General features: G+C 53.9%; 1 protein-coding gene across 2 annotated transcripts in view; it reads right to left on the bottom strand.

The window, feature by feature from the left end:
- Positions 1-51: 51 nt before the first annotated feature.
- Positions 52-19,050, bottom strand: part of TJP3 (tight junction protein 3) — a 47,608-nt gene continuing 28,609 nt past the window's right edge. For both annotated transcript variants that reach the window (XM_054464641.2, XM_063657482.1), the window contains exons 7-21: positions 17,932-18,091; positions 17,415-17,523; positions 16,248-16,321; positions 15,952-16,018; positions 15,577-15,733; positions 11,655-11,763; positions 11,168-11,405; positions 9,231-9,442; positions 6,934-7,029; positions 4,888-4,958; positions 4,153-4,363; positions 3,972-4,072; positions 2,747-3,034; positions 686-732; positions 52-283 (exon numbers count right to left, since the gene is read on the bottom strand). In XM_054464641.2, coding sequence (XP_054320616.2) covers positions 181-283; positions 686-732; positions 2,747-3,034; positions 3,972-4,072; positions 4,153-4,363; positions 4,888-4,958; positions 6,934-7,029; positions 9,231-9,442; positions 11,168-11,405; positions 11,655-11,763; positions 15,577-15,733; positions 15,952-16,018; positions 16,248-16,321; positions 17,415-17,523; positions 17,932-18,091 — 2,043 coding nt within the window. In that variant the 3' untranslated portion in view covers positions 52-180. The remainder of the gene's footprint in view (positions 284-685; positions 733-2,746; positions 3,035-3,971; positions 4,073-4,152; positions 4,364-4,887; positions 4,959-6,933; positions 7,030-9,230; positions 9,443-11,167; positions 11,406-11,654; positions 11,764-15,576; positions 15,734-15,951; positions 16,019-16,247; positions 16,322-17,414; positions 17,524-17,931; positions 18,092-19,050) is intronic.

The following is a 19,050-nucleotide window of genomic DNA, read 5'->3' as shown; positions in this document are numbered from 1 at the left end:
AGGGTCTATGGGACTGAGGACTTGTCCTTCCCGAAAGCCACTAGAAGCCGGTGCTGTGAAAATACTCTGTTTATTAAAGACCAGGCGGAGGGAGGTGAGGTTGTGGGTTCTGTATGGGAAACTGAGTCCCAGCCCCAGGGAGGGAGAAGGAGGACGGACCAGCTGGCAGCCTGGGAGAGGTCACAGGTCAGTGGCCGGACCCCAGTCGTAGCCGTCTTCATCGGAGGACTCCGCATCGTGGACTCGTGTAAACTTTTGCTTCAGGGCTTCCCGTTCATAGGTTCTGGGGATCAGGAAACAGAATAGATGCTGTGGGTGGGGAGGGTGTGAGCTTTCTCACCATAAACAGGCTGACTGTGCTGGGCACAGTGGGTGTGGGCAGAGATAAGCACATCTGGGCATTCATGGGTAGGGCCTTGTTAACAAACTCCTATGCATCCCTCAAAGCCCCAGCTGCAATATCCTCCCCTTCAAGAAGCCTTCCTAGGCCTCCCAGGAAGTGGATTCCTACTCCCTTGGCCCTGATTATATGGGGCTTAGAGAGGCTCTAGCAGGCTCCATCTTCCCCACTAGGCTAGGGGCACCATGAAGGCATAGCTTGGATCTAGATCTCTTTGTTAACCCCAGAGTCTGAGTCCCAAGGGAAGGGTTGAGGGCCCCCCAATCTGGAATATGGGGTTCTTACCGCATGCTGTCCTGTCGCCACTGACCCTGGGGGTGGCGGCTGTCCACCTTGGAGGAGAGGGAAAGAGGAGCTTCAAAACTCCCCCCAGAGCATGGTGAGTCGAGATCAATAACCACCTCCATCCCATCCCCCACCTTGGCCCGGGCCATGCTGCCCACTTGCTAACCCCGTGACAAGTCTGCAGGTCATCCCCAAATCTAAATGAGAACACTGAGGCTGGGATAGGGGAAGGCCTTAGCTGAGACCTCCTAGCCTGTCAGCAAAAGGGGAATTGGGTTTCTCATCTGTGCGAGTCCTCATAGGGTCACAGCTATGAGTTCATGTACATAAAGGACTTAGTATAGTGGCTGCTCCATATGCAGGCTGCCATGGACAGTTGAGCAGGTTGGGTACTGCACAACCCCAGGAAAATCATTCTAATCAGAGATGTCATCGATTCACAGATTTTTTACATTGACCTAGAGAGGGTGTGGAAGAAGATGCTGAGGCATATACACTAAGAGCTACATACACATTTGTTACTGTTAAACACCCAACTACAGCTGGGCGCCGTGGTTCACGCCTGTACTCCCAGCATTTTGAGATGCCAAGGCAGGAGGATCACTTGAGCCCAGGAGTTAAGAGACCAGCCTGGGCAACATAGCAAGACCACATCTCTGCAAAAAATGAGAAAAAATTAGCTGGGTGTGGGTGGTGGTGTGTGCCTGTGGTCCCAGCTACTCCGGAGGCTGAGATGAGAGGCTCCCTTTAGCTCAGGAGTTGGAGGCTGCAATGAACTATGATTGTACCACTGCACTCCAGCCTGGGCAGCAGGGCAAGACCCTAGCTCTAACATTTAAAAAATAAAATATATAAATTAGGTCAAGTTCAAAAAGACACGCAACTACTATGTGCCAAGACTTGGGCTGAGCACATTGAGTGCCACCAAGTCTGATACCATCCACCCTGTGTCCTAGATGGAGGAAACAGGTGCACAGAGGTTAAAATGTTGGCTGGAGGCCAGGTGCGGTGGCTCACGCCTGTAATCCCAACACTCTGAGAGGCCGAGGTGGATCACCTGAGGTCAGGAATCGGAGACCAGCCTGGCCAGCGTGGTGAAACCCTGTCTCTACTAAGAATACCTTAAAAAAAAAAAATTAGCTGGGCATGGTGGTGCTCGCCTGTAATCCCAGCTACCTGGGAGTCTGAGAGAGGAGAAACGCTTGAACACAGGAGGCCGAGGTTGCAGTGAGCCGAGATCGTGCCACTGCACTCTCTAGCCTGGGTGACAGAGCGGGACTCTAACTCAAAAAAAAAAAACATTAGGCCGGGTGCAGTGGCTCACACCTGTAATCCCAGGACTTTGGGAGGCCGAGGCGGGAGTTTGAGACCAGCTTGACCAACATGGAGAAACCCTGTCTCTACTAAAAATACAAAATTAGCCGGGCATGATAGTGCACGCCTATAATCCCAGCTACTCAGGAGGCTGAGACAGGAGAATCGCTTGAACCTGGGAGGCGGAGGTTGTGGTGAGCTGAGATCACACCATCGCACTCCAGCTTGGGCAACAAAAGCAAAACTCCATCTCACAAAAAAAAAGCCTGGGTGCAGTTGCTCATGCCTGTAATCCCAGCACTTTGGGAGGCCAAGGCGGGTGGATTACAAGGTCAAGAGTTCAAGACCAGCCTGACCAAAGGTGAAACCCCGTCTCTACTAAAAATGCAAAAATCAGCTGGGCATGGTGGCACGTGCCTATAATCCCAACTACTCAGGGGGCTGAGGCAGGAGAATCGCTTGAACCTGGGAGGTGGAGGTTGCAGTGAGCCAAGATTGTGCCATTGCACTCCAGCCTAGGCGACAGAGTGAGACTGTGTCTCAAAAAAAAAAACAACAAAATGCTGCAAGTTGCTCAGTGCCACGTGGGTCTCAGCTACCCCAGGTCTGAGTCCCAGAAACCGATCTGACCAGGGAAGCCGTGTTCGTTGACGTCCTGGTAGAAAACAGGCTCCCAGTGTGCGTCTGCTCTGTGCTGGCATCCCCTCCGGAGATCCTTCCCAGGACTGCCCCCCATGTCCGACGCACCTGGGCCCCCTGATGAGCCGAGATTCTCCCACGATCCCTCGGGCTCTGGGGCTCATCTGCCTGCACGGGCTCTGAGGACCGGGCCAGGGCTGGAGCTGGGGGCTCATCATCCACATCCGTGTAGGGCCCCCCCTCGCCGTCTGTGTAGCCCTCGCCATCTGTGTACGCGCTGCCCTCGCCGTCCGTCTCGTAGTCACTGTTAACACGGCTGTCACAGCTGAGGTCAGCAGAGCTGTCGGCCAGGCCTCGGTGAGGGAGGTCTAGGTTGTCCTCCAAGGAGCCATCCAGCTGTGGGGTGGGTGTGGATGCTGCGGCTGGCCCCGGCCAGGACCCCAGCCGCCACCCACGACATCCCCCACCTTAAAACTCCAGTCCCAAATCAAGGCGAGGAGCCTGGAGCCTCAGTGGAGGCTTCTCTGTTGACTCCAGGATGGGTTGTATCCATTGACCCTTCACCTGAGAGGCTCAGCCCCCAAATCCAAGCTGAGCCCCAAACCTTGACTCCAGCCCCAAGAGAAGACTCCATTCTTTCTCTCTCTCTCTCTCTCTCTCTCTCTCTCTATTTTATGAGAAGGAGTCTCTGTTGCCAGGCTGGAGTGCTGTGGCGCAATCTCTGCTCACTGCAACCTCTGCCTCCTGGGTTCAAGTGATTCTCCTGCCTCAGCCTCCTGAGTAGCTGGGACTACGGGCGTGAGCTCCCGTGCCCCACTGACTCCATTCTCAAAACAGCTCCTCCAGGCTGGGTGCGGTGGCTCAGGCCTGTAATCCCAGCACTTTGGGAGGCTGAGGCAGGTGGATCACCTGAGGTCAGGAGTTTGAGCCCAGCCTGGCCAACATGGTGAAACCTCGTCTCTGCTAAAAATACAAAAATTAGCTGGGCCTGGTAGCGCTCGCCTGTAGTCCCAGCTACTCAGGAGGCTGAGGCAGGAGAATTGCTTGAACCCGGGAGGTGGAGGTTGCAGCAAGCCGGTATCACACCACTGCACTCCAGCCTGGGTGACATGAGACTCCATCTCAAATCAAACAACAACAAAAAACAGCTCCTCCAATCTCATCTCACCCAAGTTCCAGTCCGACATCCTTGTCTCAGGTCCCATATTGACTCCGGCCACAAGCCTGATACCTGACCAAGCCCTAACTCCCAACAGAGGCCCCAAACCCCAGCTGGGCCTGCACAGGGTCTGTGGGGCCCCCTGCCCCCGACCCACCCACACCGCGACAGTACCTGATCTTCCGCCGTCCAGATGGGCCGCGTCTGCTGCTCTCGAATGATGGCCTTGAGCTCCTGGTACCAGGTGTCACTCGTGCCATTCAGAGGGATGGTGGCTGCAGGGAGGGGACATTAGTGTGCGCAGGAGACTCAGACCAGGGCCCACCCGCCTACCCGGGGACACCCACCCCCCCACCTGTGAAGAGGTGGCTGCTGTGCTTCCGCAGCTTCTGGGCTTGTGCGTAGAGGCGGCGGGTGCTGCGGCGGGAGGCAGGTGCCAGCCACTGGCGCAGTGCCTTCAGGGCCGGCCGGCTCTCGGGGATGAAGAAGACCACGATGGGGTAGTACTGCACATAGTTGAGGCGCTCAATGGCGGAGGGGGTCACATCCAGGAGCGCATGCATGTCCTGGGCCAGGCCCGCGGAGGTTGGGGTGAGGGGGATTGCAGCAGGTAAACAGAAAGAGAAAGATGGAAAGATGAAGAGTCTGAGGTCAGAGTGGACCCCAGCCTTTCACATCCACAGGCTAGCATGTTGGGGATGGGGTGGTAACAGCCCAGGCCACAGCATCTTGGGAGGCAGAGAAAGAAAGATGGAAAGATGAAGAGTCTGAGGTCTGAGTGGACCCCAGCCTCTCACATCCACAGGCTAGCATGTTGGGGATGGGGATGGTAGTAGTCCACGTCACAGCATCTTGGGCATCAAAGCCCCAACTTGAGTCTCTCTGCCTCTGCCCAGGGCCGGTTGCTGTTTGACTCCAAGAAGCCCTTGTCTGTCTCAGGCCTCCTGCCTCACAAAGCCTCCGAAAGGGGCTCTATGGGAGACTGCACTTGTGGGGTGTGGGCTGAGAACAGGTCAGGACATTCAGTTGGATGCCTAGGCCTCGGTTTCCCCCATCCATGAAATGGGACCCGTAGCAGGACCCGGCTTACTTTTTCTGCAATCATCCGCACAGTGTCCAGTTTGATGATCTTGGAGGGGCTGTCGGTCCTGGACACAGTCTCTGTGGAGGGGAGAGAGGACCTGCAGCTTCAGGAGGGCAGCCCCCGTCCCCTCAAATTCATCTCTACCTGCCCCTCCCCTGCTCAAGAAGCCACCATGGCCCCCCGTTGCCATGGAGAGAAATCCTAACAGCAGCAGCAATTCCTATTGGCCAAGTGCCAGGCACTGCACTCACATCCCCTCCTGACCTCAGCCCTCTCCTCCTCCTCAGGAGTGGGTGGCTGGTACTGGCCTATATGGCAGGTGGGGAAGCTGAGGCTCAGAGACAAAAGGCCACTTGCTCAGGGTCGCAGGGTCAGAGGCCTGATGCTGAGCCTGAGCTGCAGCCCCTGGCTGTCCCAGACTCAGTCCCAACTCCAGGGCTCTGCTCAGGCTACGACCCCACAGGAAGCTCCACTCTTGCCCCTATCTGTCTTCTAGGACCTGAGAGGAGCACTGCTTCCTCCAGGAAGCCCTCCTGGATTGTATGAAGTTTCAGGAAGGAGATACAGCCTGGCATGGAGGGGTTCAAGGAGGGAGACATGACCTCATCCCCCCTTTTTGTTTTTGTGGTTAAAGACGTAAAATTGGCCGGGCACGGTGGCTCATGCCTGTAATCCTAGCACTTTGGGAGGCTGAGGTGGGTGGATCACCTGAGGTCAGAAGTTTGAGACCAGCCTGGCCAAACAGCAAAACCCGTCTCCCCTAAAAATACAAAAATTAGCTGGGCATGGTGGCGCGTGCCTGTAATCCCAGCTACTAGGGCGGCTAAGGCAGGAGGATCACTTGAACCTAGGAGGCAGAGGTTGCAGTGAGCCGAGATCCTGCCACTGTACTCCAGCCTGGGCAACAGAGCAAGACTCCAACTCAAAAAAAAAAAAAAAAAGAAAAAGAAAGACATAAAATTTGCACCTTTTTTAAATTAAAAAAATTCTTTTTTCTTTTATAGAAACGTGATTTTGCTATGTTGCCTAGGCTGGTCTCAAACTCCTAGGCTCAAGTCATCCTCACATCTTGGCCTCCCAAAAAGTGCTGAGATTTTAGATGTGAGCCACCACACCCAGCCAAAATTTGCAATCTTAACTATTTTTTGTTTTTTTGTTTTGAGACAGGGTCTCCCTCTGTCACCCAGGCTGGAGTGCAGGGGAGCGATCTCTGCTCACTGCACCCTGTGCCTCCCAGGTTCAAGTGATTCTCGTGCCTCAGCTTCCTGAGTAGCTGGGATTACAGGCATGCGCCACCACGTCCAGCTAATTTTTTGCGGTTTTAGTAGAGATGGGGTTTCACCATGTTGGCCAGGCTGGTCTTGAACTCCTGACCGCTGTGCCCAGTCTCCTAGTGTATCTTGTTTCTTTCTTTTTTTTTTTTTTTTGAGATGGAATCTCACTCCATCACCAGGCTGGAGTGCAGTGGCGCGATCTCGGCTCACTGCGACCTCTGCCTCACGGGTTCAAGCAATTCTCCTGCCTCAGCCTCCCGAGTAGCTGGGACTACAGGCGCCTGCTACCACACCCGGCTAATTTTTTGTAATTTTAGTAGAGATGCGGGTTCACCATGTTAGCCAGGATGGTCTCGATCTGCTGACCTCGTGATCCTCCCGCCTCGGCCTCCCAAAGTGCTGGGATTACAGGCATGAGCCACCGCACCTGGCCAATTGTTTCTACAGTTGTTAATTTGGAGTCTTCTCCAGGGACCTTGCCTGTCCTGTTCACTGCTATCTCAGAAGATCAATAAACTTCTCTTAAACATATAACAGGTGGCACTTTGCCTCAATTGGCAACGGCTACCTGGTGAACTGTGTTAAGGATTTGGAGGTTCTATCCAGACAAACGGTGCCGAGATGGATTGAGGATGTCTGGCTTGGGTATGGGAGGGGGCACTGGTGGCTCATCTGCTTCATATTTGCCATCATTATTCTAACTCTGCCCCCACCCCCCACAAAAAAACAGTTGTGAAACGATTCGCCAACGAGGTTTCCAGGGAATCTGGCTTCTCACCTGCGATTTCAAACTGGTCAGGCATCTCAGCAGTCAACTTCTGCATAGCAATGTCGGCCACGGGTCCCAAGATCACTACCGGGCGCTTGAAACTGGCTGAGGGGCAGAGACACAGTGAAAGAATCAGGGTCCCATTTGTGGCTAAAGACTGCCAGTGTCAGGCCGGGCGCGGTGGCTCAAGCCTGTAATCCCAGCACTTTGGGAGGCCGAGGTGGGAGGATCACGAGGTCAGGAGATGGAGACCATCCTGGCTAACACGGTGAAACCCCATCTCTACTAAAAATACAAAAAAAAAAAAAAAAATTAGCCGGGCGTGGTGGCAGGCACCTGTAATCCCAGCTACTCGGGAGGCTGAGGCAGGAGAATGGCGTGAAACTGGGAGGCGGAGCTTGCAGTGAGCCGAGATTGCGCCACTGCACTCTAGCCTGGGCACACAGCAAGACTCTGTCTCAAAAAATAAAAAAATAAAAAATAAAGACTGCTAGTGTGTTGTACAAACCCCTCCACTTCCTTATAGTAAACAGCCTATTTAGCCAGGACCATAGCTGCCCAGCCAAAGACTACATCTCCCAGTGTCCCTTGCAGCTAGGATGGCCATATGACCAAATACTGGCCAATGGAACACAAGCAGAATTGATGTGTGCATTTCTGGGTTCCACCTTCAAGGGCAGGAATAAGCCCTTCCTGCCTCCATTCCCTTTCTCCCTGGCTGTAGGGTCTCTTTTAGTAGTTACACATAGCTAACTCATAGGTCAGCAAACTACAACCTGAGAGCCACATCTGGCCCACTGCATGTGTTTGTCAATAAAGTTTTATTAAAACACAGTCACAGCCATTTGTTTATGTCCTGTCTATGGCTATCTTTGAGCAGAGCTGAGTAGTTCTGCCAGAGACTAGCCCACAAAGCCTAAAATAGTTACTGTGTGATCCTTTGCAGGAAAAGTATGTTGACACCTGGCCTACCAGATACACCATTTTACCACTGAAGAAACAGTCACAGAAGCATCTTGAGGGGAGAAAAGTGGCAGCCCAGGATCTTTGCAACTTAATCCTTCTCTTTCTCCCTTTCCTTCTTTTATTTTATTTACTTTTTTTTTTTTTTTTTTTGAGACAGAGTCTCGCTCTGTTGCCCAGGCTGGAGTGCAGTGGCGTAATCTCGGCTCACTGCAACCTCCGACTCCCAGGTTCACGTGATTCTCCTGCCTCAGCCTCCTGAGTAGCTGGGATTACAGGTGCATGCCACCATGCCCAGCTAATTTTTGTATTTTTAGTGGAGATGGGGTTTCACCATGTTGGTCAGGCTGATCTCGAACTCCTGACCTTGTGATCTGCCCACCTCGGCCTTCCAAAGTGCTGGGATTATAGGCGTGAGCCACCGTGCCTGGCCTATTTACTTATTTTTTGAGACAGAGTCTCACTCTGTCACCCAGGCTGGGGGTGCAGTGACTTGATCTTGGCTTTCTGCAACCTCCGCCTCCCAGGTCCAAGTGATTCTCCTGCGTCAGCCTCCTGAGTAGCTGGAATTACAGGCACGCACTACCATGCCCGGCTAATTTTTGTATTTTCAGTAGAGACAGGGTTTCACCATGTTGGCCAGGCTGGTCTCGAACTCCTGAACTTAGGTGATCCACCCACCTTGGCCTCCCAAAGTGCTGGGACTACAGGCATGAGCCATCATGCCCGGCCTCTTATTCTCCCCTTCTTCCAGGCTTCCTGGCCATATTTTTATGCTTTCACTGGCTGGGGATAGAAATTAACTGTTGTGGGCCGGGCGCAGTGCCTCACACATGTAATCCCAGCACTCTGGGAGGCCGAGGCGGGCGAATCATGAGGTCAAGAGATCGAGACCATCCTGGCCAACATGGTGAAACCCCATCTCTACTAAAAATACAAAAATTAGCCGGGCGTGGTGGCAGGCGCCTGTAATCCCAGCTACTCAGGAGGCTAAGGCACGAGAATCGCTTGAATCAGGGAGGCGGGGGTTGCAGTGAGCTCAGATCACGCTATTGCACTCCAGCCTAAGAGCAAGACTCTGTCTAAAATAAAAATAAAAATAAATAAATACATAAATCAATAAATTTGAGGTAGAGATGTAGTCTTGCTTTACCACCCAGGTTGATCTGGAACTCCTGGCCTCAGCGATCCTCCTACCTTAGCCTCCCAAAGTGTTGGGATTATAGGCGTGAGCCACCACGCCCGGCCAAGACGGTGCCTTTTAGAGGCTGGATGTTAGTAAACAGGTGCACCAGGAGCTGTGTGTGAGGCCTCCCCAGGGCCCCTCCCGCCCCGGGCCCAACCTTCTCGCAACACCACTCGTTCATAGGGCGGGTAGTGGCCCTGTCGGGTCAGAGCTGAGAGGTCCTCGCGGCTCCGCTGAGTGGTCTTCTTAGCTCCTCGACGAAGACCCCGCAGCCGCCAGAATTCGGCCCGAGCATTGGAGCCCGCGGAGGAGCTGGGCCCGACTCCCACGGCCCTCTGGGCAGCTTCCAGGCTGGCCAGCTGCTCTGCCCTGGGGAGAAGAGGGGATAGTACTGAGCACTGGGGTCAGCAGCATGGTGGCCCCAAAGACGTCCTCGTCCTACCCCTTGGAGCCTGTAGACAAGCCACTTTGTATGACAAAAGGCACTCTGCAGATGGGATAATGATTATGATGATTATTGATTTATTTATTTATTTATTTATTTATTTTTAAGACAGAGTCTCACTCTGTCGCCCAGGCTGGAGTGCAGTGGCACAATCTCGGCTCACTGCAAGCTCCGCCTCCCGGGTTCAGGCCATTCTCCTGCCTCAGCCTCCAGAGTAGCTGGGACTACAGGTGCCCGCCACCACGCGCAGCTAATTTTTTGTATTTTTAGTAGAGACGGGGTTTCACTGTGTTAGCCAGGACGGTCTCGATCTCCTGACCTCGTGATCCGCCCGCCTTGGCCTCCCAAAGTGCTGGGATTACAGGTGTGAGCCACCGTGCCTGGCCTATTATTATTATTATTATTATTTTGGGTTTTTTGAGACAAAGTCTTGCTCTGTCACCCAGGCTGGACTCACTACAACCTCTGCCTCTTGGGTTCAAGCGATTCTCCTGCCTCACTCTCCAAATAGCCAGGATTACAGGTTCCCGCCACCACGCCCAGCTAATTTTTTTATTTTTTATTTATTTATTTTTTGAGATGGAGTCTCGCTCCGTCGCCAGGTTGGAGTGCAGCGGCACAATCTCTGCTCACTGCAACCTCCGCCTCCCAGGTTCAAGTGATTCTCATGCCTCAGCCTCCCAAGTAGCTGGGATTACAGGTGTGCACCACCATGCCCAGCTAATTTTTGTATTTTTAGTAGAGACAGGGTTTCACCATGTTGGCCAGGATAGTCTCGATCTCTTGACCTCGTGATCTGCCCGCCTCAGCCTCCCAAAGTGCTGGGATTTCCTGGCCTGCAGATGGGATTAAACTGATGCTATTGAGGTGGATGATGATCCTGGGTGACCCAGGGGGCCTGATGTCCTCACAGGGTCTTCACAAGAAGAGGCGGGAGGGTGAGAGTCAGAGACTAGAAGAGGCTGTGCTGTGGCTACGAAGGGGGAGGAAAGGGCCCCGAGCTGAGGGATGCAGCCCCTCTAGACTCTGAGAAAGGTGGAAAATTGGTTCTCTCCTGGAGCCTCCCAGAGGGCCCAGCCCTGCCCATACCTTGACTTTAGTACTTTTGCCCTCCAGAACTGTAAGAGGATGTATGTGTTGTTTAAAGCCACTAAGTTTCTGGGCATCTGTTACGGCAACAACAGAAAGCTCATACCAGCACCAACTGGGGCCCGCCCACAGCCTTTTGTGGACCTCCTGAGGTTGAACCACCAACACTGCTAAGCAGTGATATCGTGCCTATTTATTTATTTATTGAGACAGAGTCTCACTCTGTTGCCAGGCTGGAGTGCAGTGGCGTGATCTTGGCTCACTGTAACCTCTGCCTCCCAGGTTCAAGCGATTCTCCTGCCTCAGCCTCCCAAGAAGCTGGGATTACAGGCGTGCACCACCACGCCCAGCTAATTTTTTTATTTTTAGTAGAGACGAGGTTTCACCATGTTGCCCAGGATGGTCTCGATCTCTTGACCTCATGATCTGCCCACCTCAGCCTCCCAAAGTGCTGGGATTACAGGCGTGAGCCACCGCGCCCAGCCCAATCGAGCCCATTTCTAACGGGGAGACTGAGGCTGAAGCAGAAGTGCCCCGCTGCAGGAGCGCACAGTCCCCACCTGCTCTGGTTGGGAATGATGCCCCGCTCTTGCTCCCGCAGGTCACGACCCATGCGCACCGCCAGCCAGTGGCCTCCTCGCGTGTGGCTCTGCCCAGGGCCTGGGTGCAGCGTGTCCAGCACGTGGAAGACGTCGCCACGGGTGAAGCCCAGGCCGGACGGCGGACTGGGCTCCAGCTCAAAGTGCGTGCGGATGTAGAAGGAGTCGCCCACGCGGGACTGCACCATTTTCCAGAAAACTGGGGAGAGCAGGAGGCCACATGAGCTGCCTGGGCTGCTGCCTGATCTGAGCCCTCCCTGCCCGAGAGTGGGCCTGGCTGAAGGGAACTCACCCTGGGAGATTTGGGGCACTCTCCCTGTAGGGGCCAGGGAGAGGGATGGAGGGTGCAGAGATGCAGATTAAACCACATCCCTGCACTCACCACCAGGCCACACAGCCAGGTCCTCCCCCTACACACACAGGCACACCCACATCCACGCGCACTCACTGTCCTGCTTCCGCTGCGTCACTAGCTCCATCTCCTCGCCCGGTGGCAGTCCCAGCAGGAACTGCACCGCCTCCTCCCGTGTCAGGTTCTGGAATGGCACGTCATTCACCTGCCAGAAAGCAAGTGCAGCTATAGACAAAGCTCTGGTACCTCCTGGCCGTGCATGAGATCCTGGACCTTCCTCTGGGCAAAACTCAGCCCCAGCTGCTTCCAGAGCTGCTGCCAAGGGACCCAGAAGTTCCCCAAGGGCTTTCTGACTGGGGTATCACCCTATGGCTGTGTGATGTGTGACATAGTCAGCTGGTGGCATTATAAGGATACAAGGGTTTTGACACAGAAACAGGGGCACAGGCACTGCGCTTGTCCTCAGATAACCGAGTCATGGTGGGTTGTCAATATCAAAACATGGGAACAGAGGTCATGGCATGGAGCTCGGTGGAAACTGTGTGAAATGCTCAAAAGAATTCAGACGTAGTCACAGTAGCCACAGGGTCGTGACAGGGACAACGATATATGGACACACAGTGGGTCACAGATGCCTACCACCAGGGTCATGACAGGGACAACAATATACGGACAGAGCCAATGGACACAGCCCCCTGCTCTCGGGGTCATGACAGGGACAGCAATATACAGACACAGCCCCCTGCTCTCGGGGTCATGGCAGGGACAGCAATATACAGACACAGCCCCCTGCTCTCGGGGTCATGACAGGGACAGCAATGTACAGACACAGCCCCCTGCTCTCGGGGTCATGACAGGGACAGCAATGTACAGACACAGCCCCCTGCTCTCGGGGTCATGACAGGGACAGCAATGTACAGACACAGCCCCCTGCTCTCGGGGTCATGACACGGACAGCAATGTACAGACACAGCCCCCTGCTCTCGGGGTCATGGCAGGGACAGCAATATACAGACACAGCCCCCTGCTCTCGGGGTCATGGCAGGGACAGCAATATACAGACACAGCCCCCTGCTCTCGGGGTCATGGCAGGGACAGCAATATACAGACACAGCCCCCTGCTCTCGGGGTCATGACAGGGACAGCAATATACAGACACAGCCCCCTGCTCTCGGGGTCATGACAGGGACAGCAATATACAGACACAGCCCCCTGCTCTCGGGGTCATGGCAGGGACAGCAATATACAGACACAGCCCCCTGCTCTCGGGGTCATGGCAGGGACAGCAATATACAGACACAGCCCCCTGCTCTCGGGGTCATGACAGGGACAGCAATATACAGACACAGCCCCCTGCTCTCGGGGTCATGACAGGGACAGCAATATACAGACACAGCCCCCTGCTCTCGGGGTCATGGCAGGGACAGCAATATACAGACACAGCCCCCTGCTCTCGGGGTCATGGCAGGGACAGCAATATACAGACACAGCCCCCTGCTCTCGGGGTCATGGCAGGGACAGCAATATACAGACACAGCCCCCTGCTCTCGGGGTCATGACACGGACAGCAATATACAGACACAGCCCCCTGCTCTCGGGGTCATGGCAGGGACAGCAATATACAGACACAGCCCCCTGCTCTCGGGGTCATGGCAGGGACAGCAATATACAGACACAGCCCCCTGCTCTCGGGGTCATGGCAGGGACAGCAATATACAGACACAGCCCCCTGCTCTCGGGGTCATGGCAGGGACAGCAATATACAGACACAGCCCCCTGCTCTCGGGGTCATGGCAGGGACAGCAATGTACAGACACAGCCCCCTGCTCTCGGGGTCATGGCAGGGACAGCAATGTACAGACACAGCCCCCTGCTCTCGGGGTCATGGCAGGGACAGCAATGTACAGACACAGCCCCCTGCTCTCGGGGTCATGGCAGGGACAGCAATGTACAGACACAGCCCCCTGCTCTCGGGGTCATGGCAGGGACAGCAATGTACAGACACAGCCCCCTGCTCTCGGGGTCATGGCAGGGACAGCAATGTACAGACACAGCCCCCTGCTCTCGGGGTCATGACAGGGACAGCAATGTACAGACACAGCCCCCTGCTCTCGGGGTCATGGCAGGGACAGCAATGTACAGACACAGCCCCCTGCTCTCGGGGTCATGGCAGGGACAGCAATGTACAGACACAGCCCCCTGCTCTCGGGGTCATGGCAGGGACAGCAATGTACAGACACAGCCCCCTGCTCTCGGGGTCATGGCAGGGACAGCAATGTACAGACACAGCCCCCTGCTCTCGGGGTCATGGCAGGGACAGCAATGTACAGACACAGCCCCCTGCTCTCGGGGTCATGGCAGGGACAGCAATGTACAGACACAGCCCCCTGCTCTCGGGGTCATGGCAGGGACAGCAATATACAGACACAGCCCCCTGCTCTCGGGGTCATGACACAGATAGCAATGTACGTGCACAGCTTGTGGGCAGAGACACCTACCCTCGGGGTCATGACATGGATGTCAAGGTTAGAATCCCACAAGCAAAATGAGTAGAAATACAATAAAAATTACCATGACCCTCAGGCAATTTGGCATCACATTGTCACCCAGTCAGTGGGCTTATGACATGGAAAGTGGGGAGCTGTGACTCCATCATGAATCACAACTCACACTGCAAGGTCAAGACACAAACAAGGTCATGAGAGCAAAGTGGGGGTGAGACTTGGTGAGTGAACTCATGCAAGGGACAGGGGAGACAGCCTGGGGATGAGATGAGGCAAGGACAGAGATGGGGGGATGATGAGGGGCTGTGGATCCTGGAGGTAGTTATGACACTGTCATGAAGGCAGGACACAGGCAAGGTCATAACACAGACACAGGGGGTGGTGGCACAGAAAATGACTATAAATGGACATGGACATCATGAAAGAATGATCTGTGACCTGACCACACGATTAGGACATACAAGACGGTCATGACACGGTCAACACAGCCATGTCAAGAACAAGAGGATTGCGACCCAGACAAGGTCATGACATAGGCAATGAGGCTATGACCCAGACAAAGTCCTGACATTGATAACAAGGAGATTGTGACATTGATAACAAGGCTGTCACATGAACAAGGTCATATGACATGAACAACAAGATTGTAACCCAGGATGGGCACGGTGGCTCACGCCTGTAATCTCAGCACTTTGGGAGGCCGAGGCAGGTGGATCACTTGAGGCCAGGAGTTCAAGACCAGCCTGGCCAACATGGTGAAACCCTGTCTCTACTAAAAATACAAAAATTAGCTGGGCATGGTGGCAGCCACCTGTGATCTCAGCTACTTGGGAGGCTGAGTCAGGATGATCCCTTGAACCCGGGAGATGGAGGTTGCAGTGAGCCAAGATCACACCCCTGTACTCCAGCCTGGGTGACAGAGCAAGACTCTATCTCAAAAAAAAAAAAAAAAACAGTTAGCCAGGCGCAGTGGCTCATGCCTGTAATCTCAGCTACTTGGGAAGCCGAGGCAGGTGGATCACCTGAGGTCAGGAGTTTGAGACCAGCCTGGCCAACATGGCGAAACCCTCATCTCTACTAAAAATATAAAAATTAGCCAGGTGTGGTGGTGGACACCTGTAATCCCAGCTGCTCAGGAGGTGAGGCAGAAGAATTGCTTGAACCTGGGAGACAGAGGTTGCGGTGAGCCAAGATTGCACCATTGCGCTCCAGCCTGGGCAGCAAGAGCAAAACTCCGTCTCAAAAACAACAACAACAAAAAAAATGAACCCAGATAAGGTCAAGGCGCAGAAAAAGAGGTTGTAACTGGACGATGAGGTCATGACCTGGAAGATAAGGTCATGACATCAGCAAAATCATGACACAGCCAAGGGGACACTGAAATGTTCAAATACCCATCTGGGGTCTCAACAGTCCCCAGGGTGGACCCAAGGGGAGGACTGTAACAGACAAGGGCAGGACCTAGCAGACTACACGCCCATGATCAGTGGGGCTGGCAGCCGCCCCTGGAGCACCTGCAGAATCTGATCTCCCTCCTGGATGCCCTGTCCGTCAGCCGGGCTGCCCGCCTGCACCCCAGACACGAAGATGCCCACGTCATTGCCCCCTGCCAGCCGCAGCCCGATGCTCTTGCCCTTGAGGAAGCGGACCACCCGCGTGTCGGGGCTGTACCTGCAAGGGGAGGCAGAGGTGGGGTCAGACCAGAGTGGGAGGGCTCAGCATTGTCCTTGGGAAAGCCCCCACCCCCTCCAGGCCTCAGTTTCCCCAAAATCCCCACTTAATGGTCCCACTCAACACAATGGATACAGGCAGGCAGGATTGCGCTGATGAGGGAGGCAGCCTGGGATGTCGGAGTTTCGAGCGGGTGGGTTTTCTTCTGGGATACATACCCACGATCCTCCATGCTCTGACTGCTGGGCACTCTGTAGATGTCATAGCTGCTTTCCCTGGGCAACTCTGAAAGGGAAAAGCCAGTCTCTTTCCCAAGCACACTGGCTCGGTCCAGCCTCCAAACCTTTGCTTTATGTCCTCATCCTGGAAGGACTGTCACCCACCTCGAGCCCTTCTCAGGAAACCATGTCTCACCACTTAAGCTCAGGCCAACCTCCCCCGGCTCTGCCTGGCACAGCCTTGCTGTCGGGGATCAGAAATATCAGGGACAGGGGTGCTCAGAGTCACCACCCACCTGCCCGTTGCTCATCTGGTTCCGAGATGGTTCTGGAATCTACTGAACTTTCCCGCCGAAGCCGGGGGCTCTCCCTGGTGGGGAACAGATTGGGAGTGAGGCAGGGGTGGATGTCAAGGGGCCATTTTAAAAAGAATTTTAGGCCGGGCTCGGTGGTTCATGCCTGTAATCCTAGCATTTTGGGAGGCCGAGGTGGGCAGATCACCTGAGGTCAGGATTTCAAGACCAGCCTGGCCAACGAGGTTAAACCCCGTCTCTACAAAAATATAAAAATTAGCCGGGCATGATGGTGGGTGCCTGTAATTCCAGCTACTCAGGAGGCTAAGGCAGGAGAATTGCTTGAACCCAGGAGGCAGAGGTTGCAGTGAGCCAAGATCATGCCATTGCACTCCAGCCTGGGCAACAGAGCAAGACCTTGTCTCCAAAAACATAAATAAATAAATAAACAAAATAAAAATAATTTTAATTTACCTGGGCTGGGCGTGGTGGCTCATGCCTGTAATACCAGCACTTTGGGAAGCTTGAGCCCAGGAGTTCAAGACCAGCCTGGGCAACATAGCTGGGCAATACAGACCCCATCTCTACCAAAAATATGAAAATTAGCCAGTCTCACATGACTCAGTCTCAAAACAAATAAATAAATAGAGGAAAAGAATTTTTTTTTTAAGACAGAGTTTTGCTCTGGTTGCCTAGGCTGTAGTGTTATGACACAATCTCAGCTCACTGCAACCTCCATTTCCTGGGTTCAAGTGATTCTCCTGCCTCAGCCTCCCAAGTAGCTGAGATTACAGGCACCCGGCACCACACCGGGCTAATTTTGGTATTTTAGTAGAGACAGGGTTTCACCACGTTGGCCAGGCTGTTCTCGAACTCCTGACCTCAGATGATCCACCCTCCTCGGCCTCCCAAAGTGCTGAGATTACAGGCGTGAGCCACCGTGCCCAGCCTAAGGCAGAGTTTGATACTAAGAAGTGGGGTGCTGCTGTAACCAACACCTACAAATGTGGACACGGCTTTGGAACTGGGTAATGGGTAGAGGCTGGAGGTATTTTGAGGCACGTGCTAGAAATACAGGACTGCGTCCTCAAGGTTACCCCCAGTTAGAAAGCTAGGCCCGCATTCCCCTCTCCCTCTCACCGACTATTCTGGCCGATGGGTGATACTTACACAGGAGAGTCGGTCTGGCTGGCCTCGGGGCTCCGCTGAGCATGCCGGGGTGGTGGTGGGATGTGGGATGGTGGTGCCTGCGATAGCTCTGAGGCGAGGTCCGAGATGTCTGCAGGGGGAGAGGACATCTCATCAGCCATGGTCACACCTTCTGGACTGGACCCATTTTACAGAGGGGCATATCAACACCCCTCTAAACAAAGGGCCCTAGACCAAAGTCAGAAGCACAGTTAGAAGATTCAGCTCTGGAGCTGGGCACGGTGGCTCACGCCTATAATCCCAGCTACTCAGGAGGCCGAGGCACGAGAATCGCTTGAACCCAGGAGGCAGAGAATCGCTTGAACCCAGTGAGCCCCCCTGTACTCTTGACTTGCTGTGTGGCCTTCGGCAAGTTCCTGTCACTCTCTGAGCCTCTAGGGACCAGGCTCATTGATTCCTCCTTGGCCCTGCCTGGGGCGTCCCACCTTCCCTGCCGTCCATTCAACCTCCTCCCAGGTCCTACCCTCTAGGTCCTCACCCTCCAATGGCGAGCTGTCGCTGTCACTGACAGCAGGCGGAATGTTCACCAGGAACTGCCCACGATCTCTCAGCACCAGCAGGCTTAGCTTCCCTTCTGACTTCTCAATCAGTCGCCGGGTGTCGTTCAGTGACAGGTTCTGGCTAGACACCCCGTTGATCTGAAAGGGACCAGGAATGAAAGAGCAGAAGTGAGTTGATGAGAGATGGGAGACAGTAGAAACAGCCTGGTGTGGGGGAACTTGAAACAGACAATTCCCCCAGGGGTTGCTAAAAACAGACACTCCCTAAGGAAAGTGTTAGAATTGGATTCCTGCTGTGAGTGGAGACCACACCAAGAACTGAGCACCGAATTCTAGAAACAGAAAATGTTCTAAGAGGGATAGGAAGCACGGGAAAATGAGAAACAGGTTGACTCTCCTTTCCTACCAAAAGTGGAAATTTCTCAGGGGATACTAGGAACAGATGTGAGGGTGACATTATAAACAACTCTCACTGGAGGAGAGGGAGTATCAGATACTTAAAAGATACTAGAAACACACAATATCCTGGGAGATAACTAGAAACAGACATCTAGGGTCGGGCACGGTGGCTCACGCCTGTAATGCCAGCACTTTGGGAGGCAGAGGCGGACAGATCACTTGAGGTCAGGAGATCGAGACCAGCCTGGCCAACGTGGTGAAACCCTGTCTCTACTAAAAATACAAAAATTAGCAGGGCGTGGTGGTGGGTGCCTGTGGTCCCAGCTACTCAGGAGACTGAAACAGGAGAATCACTTGAACCTGGGAGGTGGAGGTTGCAGTGAGCCAAGATCCCACCACTGCACTCCAACCTGGGTGACAGAGCGACACTCCATATCAAAAAGAAAGAAAAGAAAAGAAAAGAAAAAAGAGAAGAGAAGAGAAGAAAAAAGAAAAGAAAAGAAAAGAAGATAGTCATCTAGAAGTAGATTAGAAACACACAATTCCTAGAAAGAACTTAATGTCGGCTGGGTGTGGTGGCTCATGCCTGTAATCCCAGCACTTTGGGTGGCCGAGGCGGGTGGATCACTTGAGGTCGGGAGTTCGAGACCAGCCTGACCAACATGGAGAAACCCTGTCTCTACTAAAAATACAAAAAA

Source organism: Pongo pygmaeus, chromosome 20 (genome assembly GCF_028885625.2).
Source record: "Pongo pygmaeus isolate AG05252 chromosome 20, NHGRI_mPonPyg2-v2.0_pri, whole genome shotgun sequence".
Classification (NCBI taxonomy): Eukaryota; Metazoa; Chordata; class Mammalia; order Primates; family Hominidae; genus Pongo; species Pongo pygmaeus.
Note: the sequence above shows the minus strand (reverse complement) of the source record. Positions and strands in the feature narration are given on the sequence as shown.